The sequence below is a fragment of the Lagenorhynchus albirostris genome, chromosome 2, assembly GCF_949774975.1.
Source record: "Lagenorhynchus albirostris chromosome 2, mLagAlb1.1, whole genome shotgun sequence".
Classification (NCBI taxonomy): domain Eukaryota; kingdom Metazoa; phylum Chordata; class Mammalia; order Artiodactyla; family Delphinidae; genus Lagenorhynchus; species Lagenorhynchus albirostris.
Window position 1 is genome coordinate 16,062,079 of NC_083096.1, and position 15,651 is coordinate 16,077,729.

The window sequence follows — 15,651 nt, forward strand, 5'->3', positions numbered from 1 at the left end:
GAGGATTTTTGTATCTATGTTCATCAGTGACATTGGCCTGTAGTTTTCTTTTTTTGTGACATCTTTGTCAGGTTTTGTTATCAGTGATGGTGGTCTCGTAGACTGAGTTTGAGAGTTTTCCTCCCTCTGCTATATTTTGGAAGAGTTTGAGAAGGATGGGTGTTAGCTCTTCTCTAAATGTTTGATAGAATTTGCCTGTGAAGCCATCTGGTCCTGGGCTTTTGTTTGTTGGAAGATTTTTAATCACAGTTTCAATTTCAGTGCTTGTGATTGGTCTGTTCATATTTTCTATTTCTTCCTTGTTCCATCTCAGAAGGTGTGCTTTTCTAAGAATTTGTCCATTTCTTCCAGGTTGTCCATTTTATTGGCATATAGTTGCTGGTAGTAATCTCTCATGATCCTTTGAATTTTTGCAGTGTCAGTTATACTTCTCCTTTTTCATTTCTAATTATGTTGATTTGAGCCTTCTCCCTTTTTTTTTTGTTATGAGTCTGGCTAATGTTTTATCAATTTGACTTATCTTCTCAAAGAACCAGCTTTTAGTTTTATTGATCTTTGCTATCATTTCCTTCTTTTCTTTTTCATTTATTTCTGATCTGATCTTTATGATTTCTTTCCTTTTGCTAACTTTGGGGATTTTTTGTTCTGCTTTCTCTATTTGCTTTTTGCATAAGGTTAGGTTGTTTATTTGAGATGTTTCTTTTTTCTTGAGGTAGGATTGTATTGCTATGAACTTCCTTCTTAGAACTGCTTTTGCTGCCTCCCGTAGGTTTTGGGTCATTGTCTTTTCATTGTCATTTATTTCGAGGTACTTTTTGATTTCCTCTTTGACTTTTTCAGTGATCTCTTGGTTATTTAGTAGCATAGTGTTTAGCCTCCATGTCTTTGTAATTTTTACAGTTTTTTCCCTGTAATTGATGTCTAGTCTCATAGCGTTGTGGTTGGAAAACATACTTGATACGATTTCAGTTTTCTTAAATTTACCAAGGTTTGCTTTGTGACCCGAGATATGATCTATCTTGGAGAATGTTCCATGAGCACTTGAGAAGAGAGTGTATTCTGTTGCTTTTGGATGGAATGTCCTATACATATCAATTGTTTAATGTCTCATTTAAAGCATGTGTTTCCTTACTTATTTTCATTTTGGATGATCTGTCCATTGGTGAAAGTGGAGTGTTAAAGTCCCCTACTATTATTGTGTTACTATCAATTTCCCCTTTTATGGCTGTTAGCATTTGCCTTATGTATTTAGGTGCTCCTATGTTGGGTGCATAAATATTTACAGTTGTTACATCTTCTTCTTGGTTGATCCCTTGATCATTATGTAGTGTCCTTCTTTGTCTCTTGTAATAGTCTTTATTTTAAAGTCTATTTGTTCTGATATGAGAATTGCTACTCCAGCTTTTTTTTATTTCCATTTGCATGCAATATCTTTTTCCCTCATCTCACTTTCAGTCTGTATGTGTCCCTAGGTCTGAAGTGGGTCGCTTGTAGACAGCATATTTACGGGTCTTGTTTTTGTATCCATTCAGTCAGTCTATGCCTTTTGGTTGGAGCATTTAATCCATGTACATTTAAGGTAGTTATTGATATGTATGTTCCTATTACCATTTTCTTAATTGTTTTGGGTTTGTTATTGTAGGTCTTTTCCTTCTCTTGTGTTTCCTGCCTAGAGAAGTTCCTTTAGCATTTGTTGTAGAGCTGGTTTGGTGGTGCTGAATTCTCTTAGCTTTTACTTGTCTGTAAAGGCTTTAATTTCTCCTTCAAATCTGAATGAGGTCCTTACTAGGTAGAGTAATCTGGGTTGTAGTTTCTTCCCTTTCATCACTTTATATATGTCCTGCCATCCCTTCTCACTTGCAGAGTTTCTGCTGACAGATCAGCTGTTAACCTTACGGGGATTCCCTTGTATATTATTTGTTGCTTTTCCCTTGCTGCCTTTAATATTTTTTCTTTGTATTTAATTTTTGATAGTTTGATTAATATGTGTCTTGGTGTGTTTCTCCATGGATTTATCCTGTATGGGACTCTCTGCATGTCCTGGACTTGACTGACTATTTCCTTGCCCATATTAGGGAAGTTTTCAACCATAATCTCTTCAAATATTTTCTCAGTCCCTTTCTTTTTCTCTTCTTTTCTGGGACCCCTATAATTCTAATGTTGGTGTGTTTAATGTTGTCCCAGAGGTCTCTGAGACTGTCCTCAATTCTTTTCATCCTTTTTTCTTTATTCTCCTCTGTGGTAGTTATTTCCACTATTTTGTCTTCCAGGTTACTTATCCGTTCTTCTGCCTCAGTTATTCTTCTATTGATTCCTTCTAGAGAATTTTTAATTTCATTTATTGTGTTGTTCATCATTGTTTGTTTTCTCTTTAGTTTTTCTAGGTCCTTGTTAAACGTTTCTTGTATGTTCTCCATTCTATTTCCAAGATTTGGGATCATGTTTAGTGTCATTACTCGGAATTCTTTTTCAGGTAGACTGCCTATTTCCTCTTCATTTCTTTGGTCTGGTGCATTTTTACTTTGCTTCTTCATCTGCTGTGTATTTCTCTTTTTTCTCATTTTGCTTTACTTACTGTGTTTGGGGTCTCATTTTTGCAGGCTGCAGGTTCATAGTTCCCATTGTTTTTGGTATCGGCCCCCAATGGCTAAGGTTTGCTCAGTGGGTTTTGTAGGCTATCTGGTAGAGGGGACTGGTGCCCGTGTTCTGGTGGATGAAGCTGGATCATGTCTTTCTGGTGGGCAGGACTGCGTCCTGTGGTGTGTTTTTGGGTGTCTGTGAATTTACTATGATTTTAAGTAGGCTCTCTGCTAATGGGTGGGGTTGTGTTCCTGTCATGCTAGTTGTTTGGCATGGGGTGTCTAGCCCTGGAGCTTGCTGGTCATTGAGTGGAGCTGGGTCTTAGCATTGAGACAGACCTCTCTGGTAGAGCTCTCACTGATTGATATTACTTGAGGCCGGGAGGTCTCCGGTGGTCCAATGTCCTGAACTCAGCTCTCCCACCTCAGAGGCTCAGGCCTGACACCCAGCTGGAGCACCAAGACCCTGTCAGCCACATGGCTCAGAAGAAAAGGGAGAAAAGAAAGAAAGAAAGAACAAATAATAATAAAATAAAGTCATTAAAGCAAAAAATGTTCTTAATTATTAAAATAAAAATATTTTAAAAGTAATAAAAAAAGAAAGAGAAGAGAGCAACCAAATCAATAAACAAATCCACCAATTATAACAAGCACTAAAAACTATACTAAGATAAACATAAAAATCAGAAACTAGTCAGTTGCAGACAGCAAACCCCAAGGCTACAGTTGCTCCCAAAGTCCACCTCCTCAAATTTGGGATGATTCATTGTCTATTCAGGTATTCCACAGATGCAGGGTACATCAGGTTGATTGTGGGGATTTAATCTGCTGCTCCTTAGGCTACTGGGAGAGATTTCCCTTTCTCTTCTTTGTTCTCACAGCTCCTAGGGTTCAGCTTTGGATTTGGCCACACGTCTGCGTGTAGGTCTTCTGAGGGCGTCTGTTCTTCTCTCAGACAGGACGGGGTTAAAGTAGCAGCTGATTAGGAGGTTCTGGCTCACTCAGGCCAGGGGGACGGAGGGGTACAGAATGCAGGGTGAGCCTGCAGTGCCAGTGGCCAGCATGACGTTGCAACAGCCTGAGGCCGCCGTGTGTTCTCCGAGGGGAGTTGTCCGTGGATCACAGGACCCTGGCAGTAGCGGGCTGCACAGTCTCTCAGGAGGGGAGGTGTGGATAGTGACCTGTGCTTGCACACAGGCTTCTTGGTGGCGGCAGCAGCAGCCTTAGCACTTCATGCCCATCTCTGGTGTCCGCACAGAGAGCCACGGCTCGTGCCCGTCTCTGGAGCTCGTTTAGGTGGTGCTCTGAATCCCCTCTCCTCGTGCCCCAGAAACAATGGTCTCTTACCTATTAGGCCAGTCCAGACTCTTTCCTGGACTCCCTCCAAGCCAGCTGTGGCGCTCTAACCCCCTTCAATCTGTGTTCACGCAGCCAACCCCAGTCCTCTCCCTCAGATCTGACCTCCGAAGCCCGAGCCTCAGCTCCCAGCCCCGCCCGCCCCGGTGGGTGAGCAGACAAGCCTCTCGGGCTGGTGAGTGCTGGTCAGCACCGATCCTCTGTGCGGGAATCTCTCCGCTTTGCCCTCCACACCCCTGTTGCTGTGTCCTCCTCCATGTCTCCGAAGCTTCCCCCCCGCCCACCCCCCATCTCCGCCAGTGAAGGGGCTTCCTAGTGTGTGGAAACTTTCCCTCCTTTACGGCTCCCGCCCAGAGCTGCAGATCCTGTCCCTATTCTTTTGTCTCTGTTTTTTCTTTTTTCTTTTGCCCTACCCAGGTACGTGGGGATTTTCTTGCCTTTTGGGAAGTCTGAGGTCTTCTGCCAGCATTCAGTAGGTGTTCTGTAGGAGTTGTTCCACGTGTAGATGTATTTCTGATGTATTTGTGGGGAGTAAGGTGATCACTTCTTACTCCTCCACCATCTTAAAGGTCTCTCTCATCTCTGTCTTTCAAAGAGGACACCAAGCACCCAGTCAGCTTGGCTGCAAAGCAATCCTGCCTCAGAATAGAAATCATAAAGTTTTCAAACCACCCGTGCAAATACCCTCAGTGAGACTGTGACATAATTTAATATACAAATGAACTTGGCTTCCTTTCTAGGTTCAGACTGACACTGCATTGTCAACTCAATGTCAGCTAAAAGTTGTTTCTTCAGAAACATATACAAATAGTTTAATTGAAAAAATACATAGTAAATCCTAAATCTAGGGAATTGAGAGGAACACAAATAATAGAGAATGCTTTAGAATGTTTTCCTGAAAACTCATAGTGAACAGAAAGAAGAGAAAAACTCCCACAGCTCTTAGCCATTGCATGTATGTTCTGTTGTCACAACAGTGGAGATGATCTTGCCATCACAGAATTTTCTACATGCAATGAAAGCAAAGTTGGATCACGCAGGAATAATGCCAGGTGATCTTTTAAAACTGTCTATGAACTGTTGTTTATAGATTATGGAAAATCCCAAGCCCTAGCCAGACTTAACTATGGTCTCATTCAGGAAATATTTTCCTGTATTTAATCAGCTTAGAGCTGAATATATAAAAAATATTTTAAGCTGAACAATATGTGCATAACCTTTCATTTCCATCTTGTCCTTCTAATCTTGGAGGATTTGTCCACTATAGTGTATCAGCTCCGTCCTGCTTAACAACATTGAAGCTGGTCATGAGTATCTGATGAAAAGCCTTAAATAACTAGTTAAACAGTGCAGCTGCCAACCTAAAGTAATCCTACACTTAGGGGGTGAGTGGCCCAGGAAATTTGCTCTTTGTCATTTTGACTTGGGTTTGAAAATGGACCTGGGCTGCATTCCAGCTCAAAGAGCCATTCACTTCCAAAGAGTCCTAAATTGTCCCAAGGAGCTCATTTTGGCAGTGGATTATTTGTGTTTGGCTGGTCAAAAGCTAATAGCAAAAGCTGTCTGCTCTGGCACGCAAGGGCTATGGCAGCATTTAGAATTACATCCCCAGTGTTTTATCTTGATGAGGTTATTTTTCAGGAAAGCTGTCCCCCACCCCCCCCATTTCAAAAGTGACAATGTACAAGTATCGTGCAGGTGGTTTTCTTGAGCTCATAAATATCTTCCCATAACATGGTGGCCTGTTTTTTCCCATAACATGGTGGCCAAGGAATATTATAAACAAATGAGAACCAGCATCAGATTTTTTCCAAAACCAAAGCTGTCTTAATGGTGTGTTCACCTCTTCCTATACCAGAGGTAACAGTTATTGGTTGACTAGGGCCAAGTAAGAAAGTGGGCTTTTAAATAAAATAAGAGTGATAAAGGATTTGTGAAAGATTTTCTGTCAAGGGATGTAGAGTATAGGTACTTGAAGAGTCAATCCTTGCGTATCTACACAACTGTAAATGCCTATTTTCTGACTCTTCCACTAGCCTGTGAGGGATCCTGGGAAGACACAGCTAAGTTTTGGTTACCTAGATAGTTGGGAAGCTATCTCGCGTAGTGCTGACACACTGTAGATGCTCAAATGTTAGTGGAATGCACAGGTTAAAGTATGACACAGAATTAATTGTTGCTTCATTCATTATATTAGAGGAGCCCAAAACTAAGTACATAAGAAGATCCAAAGGAATGAGAGAAGAAAATATTATAATTTCTATTTATTTTTACCTCATTTGTATATCATTTAACATTATATTTTACTATCACAGTATTACACATATAGAATTTCAAGCAGATAACCAAAAATATATTGAGGATGCTTAAAATATTTTTACTGATGGAGGATACAATCAAGATCCTTTCAGTCCTGTTTCACTACATTATTGCACTATAATCAGTCTCTCATATGTGTCAATGGAATTTAATTTAACTTTCAAAAGCACATGTTGGATAGACTATGAATAGATTTTTACCCTTGAAGGAAAGATGGAGGAAAAAGCTAGTGCTTAGATGTTTTATCCTGTTTAATCCTCACACCAACCCTGTAAGATTTCTTCATTTTATAGATGATGAAAAGAATGAGTCAGGAAGTGCTTCCTGTACATCTGTTTTCTGGAATAAATTATACAGAATTGGTATCGTTTCTTCCTTTTTTGGTATAATTCACCAGTGAAATCATCTGGGCCTGTTTTGGAAGGTTACTAATTATTTATTCAATTTTAAAAATAGTTATAGGTGTATTTAGATTATTTCTCCTTGTTTGAGTTTTGATAGATTGTGACTTCCAAGAAATTAGTCCATTTCACCCAAGTTATCAAATTTATGAACAGAGTTGTTCAAAAAATTCTTTTGTTATCCTTTTAATGTCCATGGGATCAGTAGTGATGGTACATCTTTCATTTCTGATATTTGTAATGTGTATCTTCTTTCTTTTTTCTTAGTCTGGTTAGGTGTTTATCAATTTTATTGATCTTTTCAAAGGAACAGCTTTTGGTTTTGTTGATTATTTTTTTCTATTGATTTCCTGTTTTCAATTTCTACTCTGATTTTATTTTCTTTGGCATATTTTGGATTTAATCTGCTCTTTTTCTAGTTACCTAAAGTGGAAGCTTAGATTAGTGATTGTAGATCTTTCTTCTTTTCTACTATATGCATTCAATGCTATAAATTTCCCTGTAGGCGCTGCTTTTGCTGCATCCCACAAATTTTGCCAAGTTGTATTTTAGTTTTCATTTAGTTGAAAATTTTTTTTTCTTGATGCTTCTTCTTTGACTCTGTATTATTTAGTAGGGTATTGTTTAATCTCCAAATATTTCAGGAATTTTAAACTATCTTTTTGTTACTACTTTTTAGTTTAATTCCATTGTGGTCTAAACACATACTTTGTATGATGTCTACTCTTTTGAAGTTGTTAAGGTATACTTTATGGCTCAGAATGTGGCCTATCTTGGTGAATATTCCATGTGAGCTTGAGAAGAGTGTGTGGTTATTGTTGGATGAAGTAGTCTATAAATGTCAGTTAGATCCAGTTGAGTGATAGTGCTGTTCAGTTCAATTGTATCCTTACTGACATTCTGCCTGCCAGATCTATCAGTTACTTACAAAGGGGTATTGAAGCCTCCAATTACAAGAGTGAATTTGTCTACCTCTCCTTGCAGTTCTATTAGTTTTTACTTCATGTGTTTTGGTGCTCTGTTGTTAGGCACATACACATTAAGGACAGTTATGTCTTCTTTGAGAATTGACCCCTTTATCATGTAATGCCCATCTTTATTCCAGATTATTTTCCTTACTCTGAAGTCTGTTTTATCTGAAATTAATATAGCTACTCCAACTTTCTTTTGCTTAATGTTAGATAGTATATCTTTCTCCATGCCTTTACTTTTAATCTGTTTGTGTTTTTTGACTAATCCAAGCCCACTTTCAAATAACACTATATTGTTTCATGGGTAGTTCAACTACCTTATAACAGATTATTCCCAACTCCTCCCTTCCATCCCTTATAATATTGCTGTCATTTATTTACCTTATCCATAAGCTATAATCACTGATTATATTGTTGTTATTATTATTTTGAACAAGACTGTTATCTGTAAGATCAATTAACATCTTTACCTTCATTTATTTCTTCTCTAATGTTCCTCATTTCATGTAGAGCTGAATTTCTAACGTGTATCAGACAGAGAAAGACAAATGCTACATTTTATCATTTATATGCAGAATCTAAAAATAATACAAACAAATGTATATGCAAAACAGAAACAGACTTACAGATATAGAAAACAAACTACTGGTTACCAAAGGGGAGAGGGAAGAAGGGAGGGGCAAATTAGGGGTATGGGACTAGGAGTTACTAACCACTATGTATAAAATAGATAAACAACAAGGATATATTGTATAGCACAGGGAATTATAGCCATTATCTTATCATAACTTTTAATGGAGTATAGTCTATAAAAATACTGAATCACTAGGCTGTACACCTGAAACTAATATAATATTGCAAATCAACTGTACTTCATTTTTTTAAAAGAGGGAAAAATTAGAAATAAATTTTTTTAAATATCCAAAATGATTTATTATAGTAAAAATTTTAAAAAGTAGTTACAAATATCAAAAGTTTAAGATCATTTGCATAAAACAAACCTTTTCATTTACTTTTTTGAAACCTACGTTATTGTTATACATATATATTTATAAAACGTAAACCATCCATAGTTCTAGTCTTCAGGGTTCATCAAGTGCCAACATTAAAGAATCACTATCATGCTTCTCACATATACCTAACTTCATACATTCAAGTTTAAGAGTAATATGAATTACTTACTATTGCAAAATATTCCCGCTATGTCATGCGCCACTCTTGCAAACACTATGTTGATTCCTGAGTACCCCTAGAATCACAATTTCAAATAAAAAGAAAGCCAGAATATGGATTTCAGCACCACAAGAAAATAATACTTCATTATATAAAGTTCTATTGTATTCATGCTATCCAAAAGGAAGGATTTTATTCGAATTAATTTGTCTTTTAACTAAGCATTTTTGTCACACAAATTCTTTGTGTACTCGAAAGCAGTGTCTGTTACAACCTCTTGTCCTTCATGTCACTTGGGCTTTGTCACTTTTGTTTCATAAACACAAAGCAACAGATGTGGGTCTTTTCCCTGGGGCCTGAATAGGCTTATTATTAAGCCCTGGGTTTATTCATAAAAGCAGATATTTAGGGTTGGGGCTCTGTTGTACTGGAGTGGAGAGCCAGATCCCTAGTGACAGAGGTTCCTGCATGTTCTTTAATACATTTATTGTCTGTGTGTTTGTAAGGTAGGAACCTTCTAAAGAGGTTGACCCTGGGCAGAGGTCCTTCCTTCCAAGGTTTTCTTAAGAAAAATAAAATTGTCCAAAATCATTTCCATTGAGGATAAGCCTGCTTTACAAAGGAGAAACATATACTTTTATATAGTCTGACCATTTATTTACAGTATCCACTGTCGATTTAGTACTTTACCTCTCTAACGACTTTGCCTGTTTCACATGCATGAAAAGCATTCGTTTCTATCCTCAATCAAATGCTGCTTCTTTGGTTACTCAACAAAAAATGATTTGTCCTCTCTTCCTCTGAACTTCTTCAGCATTTGTTTGAATCACTTCTGTGATACTTATCACAGGTGGCCTTCTATTATAATTATTTGGGTATAACACCTTTCCTTTTTCATTCAGTCAACAAATATTATTTTGCACAAAACAAGGTACCTACCTGTACGAAGCTTACCATCTCATGTGGGACACAAAATAAATATATAGTATCAAAGAATGGTAATTGCTATGAAGAAAATAGAGCCATTTAAAATGATAGAAAGTTTCAGGGGTACTATTTTATGTGCAGGTAGTAAGGGAGGATCTCTTTGAACAGGGATGTGATGAAGGGAAGGAATGAACCATGGGAATAACTGGAGACAAAGCCGTCTAGGTGGAGGCATCTCTAAGTATAAAGACTGAGAGGCAGAGTGTTCAGTAAGCAGAGCTGTTGCTAGAGACGATTCAATGAGGGGAAATGTAGAAGAAAAATCATGTCAGAAAAGGAGCCAAATACACCATCATCAAGATCAAGGAGAAACATGTAGATTGTGAGCTCTGTGAAGACAGGTGGCTATGTCATTGTGTTGCTCAGAGCTTCTCCAGGCGGCCATCCACAGCTCATAAAAACTATGTGTTTAAGAAAGTGTCCATATATCTGACTTTCAACTGATAAAGCTTACCTGCTAATTTTGTTTTATTTGAGGGCATGATGGGAAATTTGAAGTGCAGTTAAATGATATCCATCTAGCAATTTAATATAATTTAAATTATAACAAAAATAACATAAGAAATCAGCATGACCTCTTTGGTAATTGTTGATCTTTTTCCTCCTAGGATTTCCAAACTGTATTGCCATCATTTGATCTCTTCTCAAAGTACGGAAAATTGTATTCAAAAGCTGGACAAATTGTATAAAGGTATGCATTTTTGCTAAAAGGTACTTCAAAAATGCTACAGTAAATAACAAAAAATCAAATGAGATTGATTTAGCTATCAAGCATTTAAAAAAAATGCTATAATAATATTTATAGGTAATACAACTCCATATATTTCTTTCATTCTACTCTAATGGTTTTCAACATTCAAAAATCATGGATTTTGTGTTTCAAATCTCTTCTCCAAAATGAACTCAAAGTCGAACTGAAAACTGCCTGAAGTACCCTTTCTCTTTAAATTAATTAATACAGTAAATAAATAGTTTTACGTAATATAATGAGAAAGTATTGATGGTGTCCAAAAGCTCAAATATTTCTCATTACTGTATAGATAAAGTATAGTTTAAAATACTGTATTCAATATGTGTGTTACTTAAAGTGCAAGGTGCCTTTAGTGGATTCCAAATAAATAGCATCTTGGGTCTCTGATGACCAAAGCTTACAGACTAGAGAAGAACAGAGATACCCACATAAAATTCAAGATCACAAAATAAACTCTCAATGAATGCTGTATTTAATTGCTAAGGTGTTTTAGAGTAGAGAAGTGATTACAATCAAAGGGAGACTAATAGGAGGTATTCTGACATCAGCGAAATTTAAAGGAGATACTGGATGAAGACAGAAAAGATCACTGCAATTGAAGGAAAAGAGGCAGGAATGAGAAATCAGGCTAGTTAATTCCCCAGGGCTCCTCCCACACCAAGAACCAGGGGAAAGCTCTGGTCCATTGGAGAGAACACAAAGTAGATGCAAGCAACTATGTTCCTTAGATTTAGTTAGTATTGCCTCTCCCACATTTGTAACTTTGGATGCTCCAACTGGAAGTCAGTATGTTAAATGTAGATAGAAATGACCACCTTTTAACTCCTTCAAAGGAATATGTGAGGGGAAATGTGAAATACTCTGAGTTAGTGGAGAAACATACATATAATGCTGAGTGGAATTACAGTTTCAAAGGTTTATAAAATAATTACCATCACCCATTGGAGCATTTATCTAGTATTTGTGACTCACAGCATGAAGTAGTCTAAATAAAATTTTTCATATTTGTGTATGATTTCAGATTTTAATTCAAAGATACATCCTGTTCATAATGGCCAAAGGTTGAAAACAACTTGAATACTCATTAGTATATGTTAAGTTAAATAAATGCTAAGACGCATGAAATGCAATACTATGAAAACATTAAAAATGTTAACATAGATCTTTATTATTAATTTGAAAAAATGCCTCCAATATATTTCTAAGAAAAGAAAGCTGGATTCAAAGGAAACTATGTAGTCTGATTCCATTAAAAAACATGTATATATGTGCGTGTGTGTATGTGTGTGTGTGTACACACACATATATATAATGTGTATGTATGTATAAAAAACACACTTGTATGTGCTTATTTATGTATTACATATGTATGTATACATTCATATAAGGCAAAAATGTTACTGGTAGTTATCTCTTGATAGTGAGATTAGGGGTACATTTTGGGGAGATATTTCTTTATGGTCTCACTTTTTGAAATTTTTATCTAATCAGACAAAAGCAGATTGTTAAACAATAGGAACTACTTGCTCTTCTCTACCAATTACAAAAACATCTTGACTTTATTCAATTCAATCATAATAATTCAGAGACAATTATCGTTTTTTCTAAAAACATCTTGACTTTATTCAATTCAATCATAATAATTCAGAGACAATTATCTTTTTTTCTGCAGACAAAATAATGACTTGCTAAATTATTTATAAGAAAGACAAGGATGAGTAACAAATGTTTTACGTTACTTTTAATTAAAAAGAGTGTACAATGCACAGATACAAATATGTGAGAGACATTTTTAAAAACTGTTTGCTAACTCTTCTCTTGGATGTTTAACTATTTTGTGAATTGAAAGTGTTATCAGAATGTCATCTCCTCCTCTTAGAAAGGAAATTAATATCTAGCATTTAATTTTGGTAAGTGAAGGGTAGCAGCCTTAGCTGATGCTCTCCTATTAAGATTTAATTTCACCAAATACAACACAGTGCTTCTGCTCTTTGTAAAGAAGGCCGAGACAGGAACACTTGCACCAAAGTGTTTAATAAAGATGCCGTGGTAATTTTTAGAGCTATCTATTTGATTGCTTCATCTTCAAGGTAGTTCATCACTTCGCTATAATTCACCTGACATTGCCTCGTACACCCACACTACACTTGCCCGTCAGTCCAATTAGAAATAGTGATACCTTTATCAGATTAATCTTTCTTTCCTTTAGCATGTCTGAGTTTAGGATAAGCAGAGCCCACACCTACCCATTTTGATTAATGCACTAAGACTTCAGCCACTGGAATTGTACAGAGTGAATTAGATTTTAAACACACACATATTTTAAAATCTACTCCCTGACTAGGATAATATGATTCCTTTTAATTTCTTTAATTTTTCTGTATAACCACTCACTTTTGTAACCTTTGATAGTTTCCCAAAGGCACCTTTGTTTAAATCAGAATATGCTATATCCTGTCAGCTTGCGCTGCCATCTTTTCAGCTCCATTCATCTTTCCAGACAGAAGAGTCTCTTTAAAGATTAGAATGGAGAAAAATTAGCACCATAAGATGAAATCATTGGTTAGTCCAACGTCAGTGTGAGTTTTCTTGCATTATGTGCTTCTCACTTTTTTCACATTCTTCTTTGAGATGGGCTTTGGCCCAGGCTCTCATTCTGCTAAAAAGTGGTTCAGTTTTGAGGCCATATATGATTAGCTTTAATGGAATTATTTGTTATGCATGAAAAATAATGTGCTTGCTTCCCCTTTTCATAGGAATTTGGCATAGGCATGACTCAAGTAGCCAAGAAAAAAAATAAAAATGAAAATTAAGTTTGGTTAGTACCTGAATTGGGAAAGGGATAAAATTCCATTGTCTTTTTCCAGAGGAAATATGGTCTCAGCCGCTGTGTAAGGAAAAGGAAGATACATGAGGGGAGAATAATAATCAGGCATAGAAGCTACATATGTGCCTGTTAGGGTTACATTTTTAATTCAACAAGAAAAATTACTACACCTTGTTATTCAGTTTGGCACTATGTGAATTTATGGCGCTCCATGGCATGTGGGATCCTCCCGGACCAGGGCACGAACCCGTGTCCCCTGCATCGGCAGGCGGACTCTCAACCACTGCGCCACCAAGGAAGCCCTATCTTTAGTATCTTTATCCTTTGACTAAAGATGACATAACAACCCACTTGCCTCTAGGAAGACATTCTGCTGTGTTCCCTTATGACTGAGGCAGGCTGGCTGAACACTCTGTGTGTCTGGTAGCACACACCAGCAATGTTGTTGACCAGGATCTGCAGCAGTGTAGACAGAGTTCAGAGAAAAGGGTAATTCCAGCAGGGATAGAAATGAGTCAAATCAGGGGTGTAGCATCCTAGACTCTTAACTGAGCTTAACTCTAAGTGAAGAATATTTAGAGAATTTGAGAACTCATGTTATTGGGTTCTTTTTCTCCTTTCATTTTACTGTTTTGATTTTAGAAAATGAGACAAAATGTAAAAATGAGGTTATGGTGTGAAGTGTGTTGAATAGAAGACCCCACTGCCTGGAATCCTGGATTCTACTTTGATGGCTGCTGAACAACCTTGCCACAAGTCTCTCAACATTTGAAGTATTTCCTATTCTCTCTCTCTCTCTCTCTCTCTCTCTCTCTCTCTCTCTCTCCTTCTCTCTCCCTCCTCCCTTCTCTCTCTCTCTCTCTCTCCTCCCCCTCCCGCCTTCTGTCCAAAGAAGAAACTGGAACCATCCCTGGTTCATTAAAAACTCTACAGTTCTAAAAGGAAAATACAAATGAGGATCCTACAGAAAATATACTTAAACCGTACTTATTAGGATTCAATAAACTAATACTTTACAGCTGACTACTCATGAATTAATTACAGTATGAAAAAATATATATATATATATAAATATGGTGTGTGTGTGTATGAAGAGTGGGTCTTTTACCTCTGAGAATGTCTGTCACAGCCACGGCCGCTGGTGACCAAAAGTGCCATAGATGGTTCCACTGAAGTGGCCATGTTCTGACCCCGTCATCCTAGTCACACCAGTGTTGGGAGCCCAAGTGAAGGGCAGCTAGCATGAAGAATGAGTGATGAATGGTTTGAAGAATGAATGGGGTAAAGTGGTATGGTATGAAAGCTCTGCTCTGAGGGAAACAGTGACTCGTCAGCCCAGTTCGAACCCCCTCAGGATGTTGAACTTGAGACACAGAGACACAGACCCCGGTGAGCGTGGCAGCAGAAACATAGACACCCTCAGACGGAGAAGACATTTGCAGGTCTCTGCTGCAAAGAGGTCATCTGCTTGCAGGGTCTATCCAGCTCACTGTATTCACTTAGTAAGTGGTTTATGATTGAAAAATAAGTGTCTGATTAGATTATGAAATTTTAGAGTATGCCTCCTAGCCCTTTGAATCTTTAATAACAATTCACAATCTATTAGGTGTTTTGAAGATGCTGGGTGAGTATTTGTTAATTCTGACCTTAGTATGAACTTGTAAGACAATTACTGGAATTAGAAAGAGTCTGGACATTCATTGCCCACTTCAAAGCTACATGACAAGTCGGTGATTCAGTCTGTAACCTTGCCCTTCTCATTATGATAGTCTAAGCTAGATTTTTTTAAGTGCTTTGGTATAATGAGGTATTATGTGAGAGGTTATGATTTGTGAAGCTTTATATGAAAAGATTCATTTTTAAAAACATCTTTAATGCTATTTTTTAAAAAACAATTAACATTCATTTAGAGCATTCATTCAATAACATTCATTCAATTTGGTGAATATGTTGGGAATTATAGTAAGCATAGGTTTGTAGAAAATTCAAATAAGTAATAAAGACTTTTTTTAAAAAATAAGACAACATGTATTGCAAGGAGGAATTTGCTGCCATTTGGGGATAGGAGAATAGAAGTAGAATGGGAAAATATTATTGGATGTTATACAAAATAACAGAAGAAGGTTGTGAATTACTTTATCTTGTAAAGTGTAAGGAGGTGAGTGGAAGTAGCTAGATTTAGAGCAGATCAGGGTCCTTTGAAATGTTATGCGTTGCGTCTATACCAGATGACAAAATGGACAATTCAACTCTCAAACTTCATTTACTCTGGAAACAACTGATGAAA

General features: G+C 37.1%; 1 protein-coding gene across 1 annotated transcript in view; it reads left to right on the forward strand.

The window, feature by feature from the left end:
• SPATA17 (spermatogenesis associated 17) overlaps positions 1-14,315 on the forward strand; it is a 193,482-nt gene extending 179,167 nt beyond the window's left edge. Inside the window, exons 10-11 of the mRNA XM_060142040.1 lie at positions 10,395-10,477; positions 14,007-14,315. Coding sequence (XP_059998023.1) covers positions 10,395-10,475 — 81 coding nt within the window. The 3' untranslated portion in view covers positions 10,476-10,477; positions 14,007-14,315. The remainder of the gene's footprint in view (positions 1-10,394; positions 10,478-14,006) is intronic.
• The last annotated feature ends 1,336 nt before the right edge of the window (positions 14,316-15,651 follow it).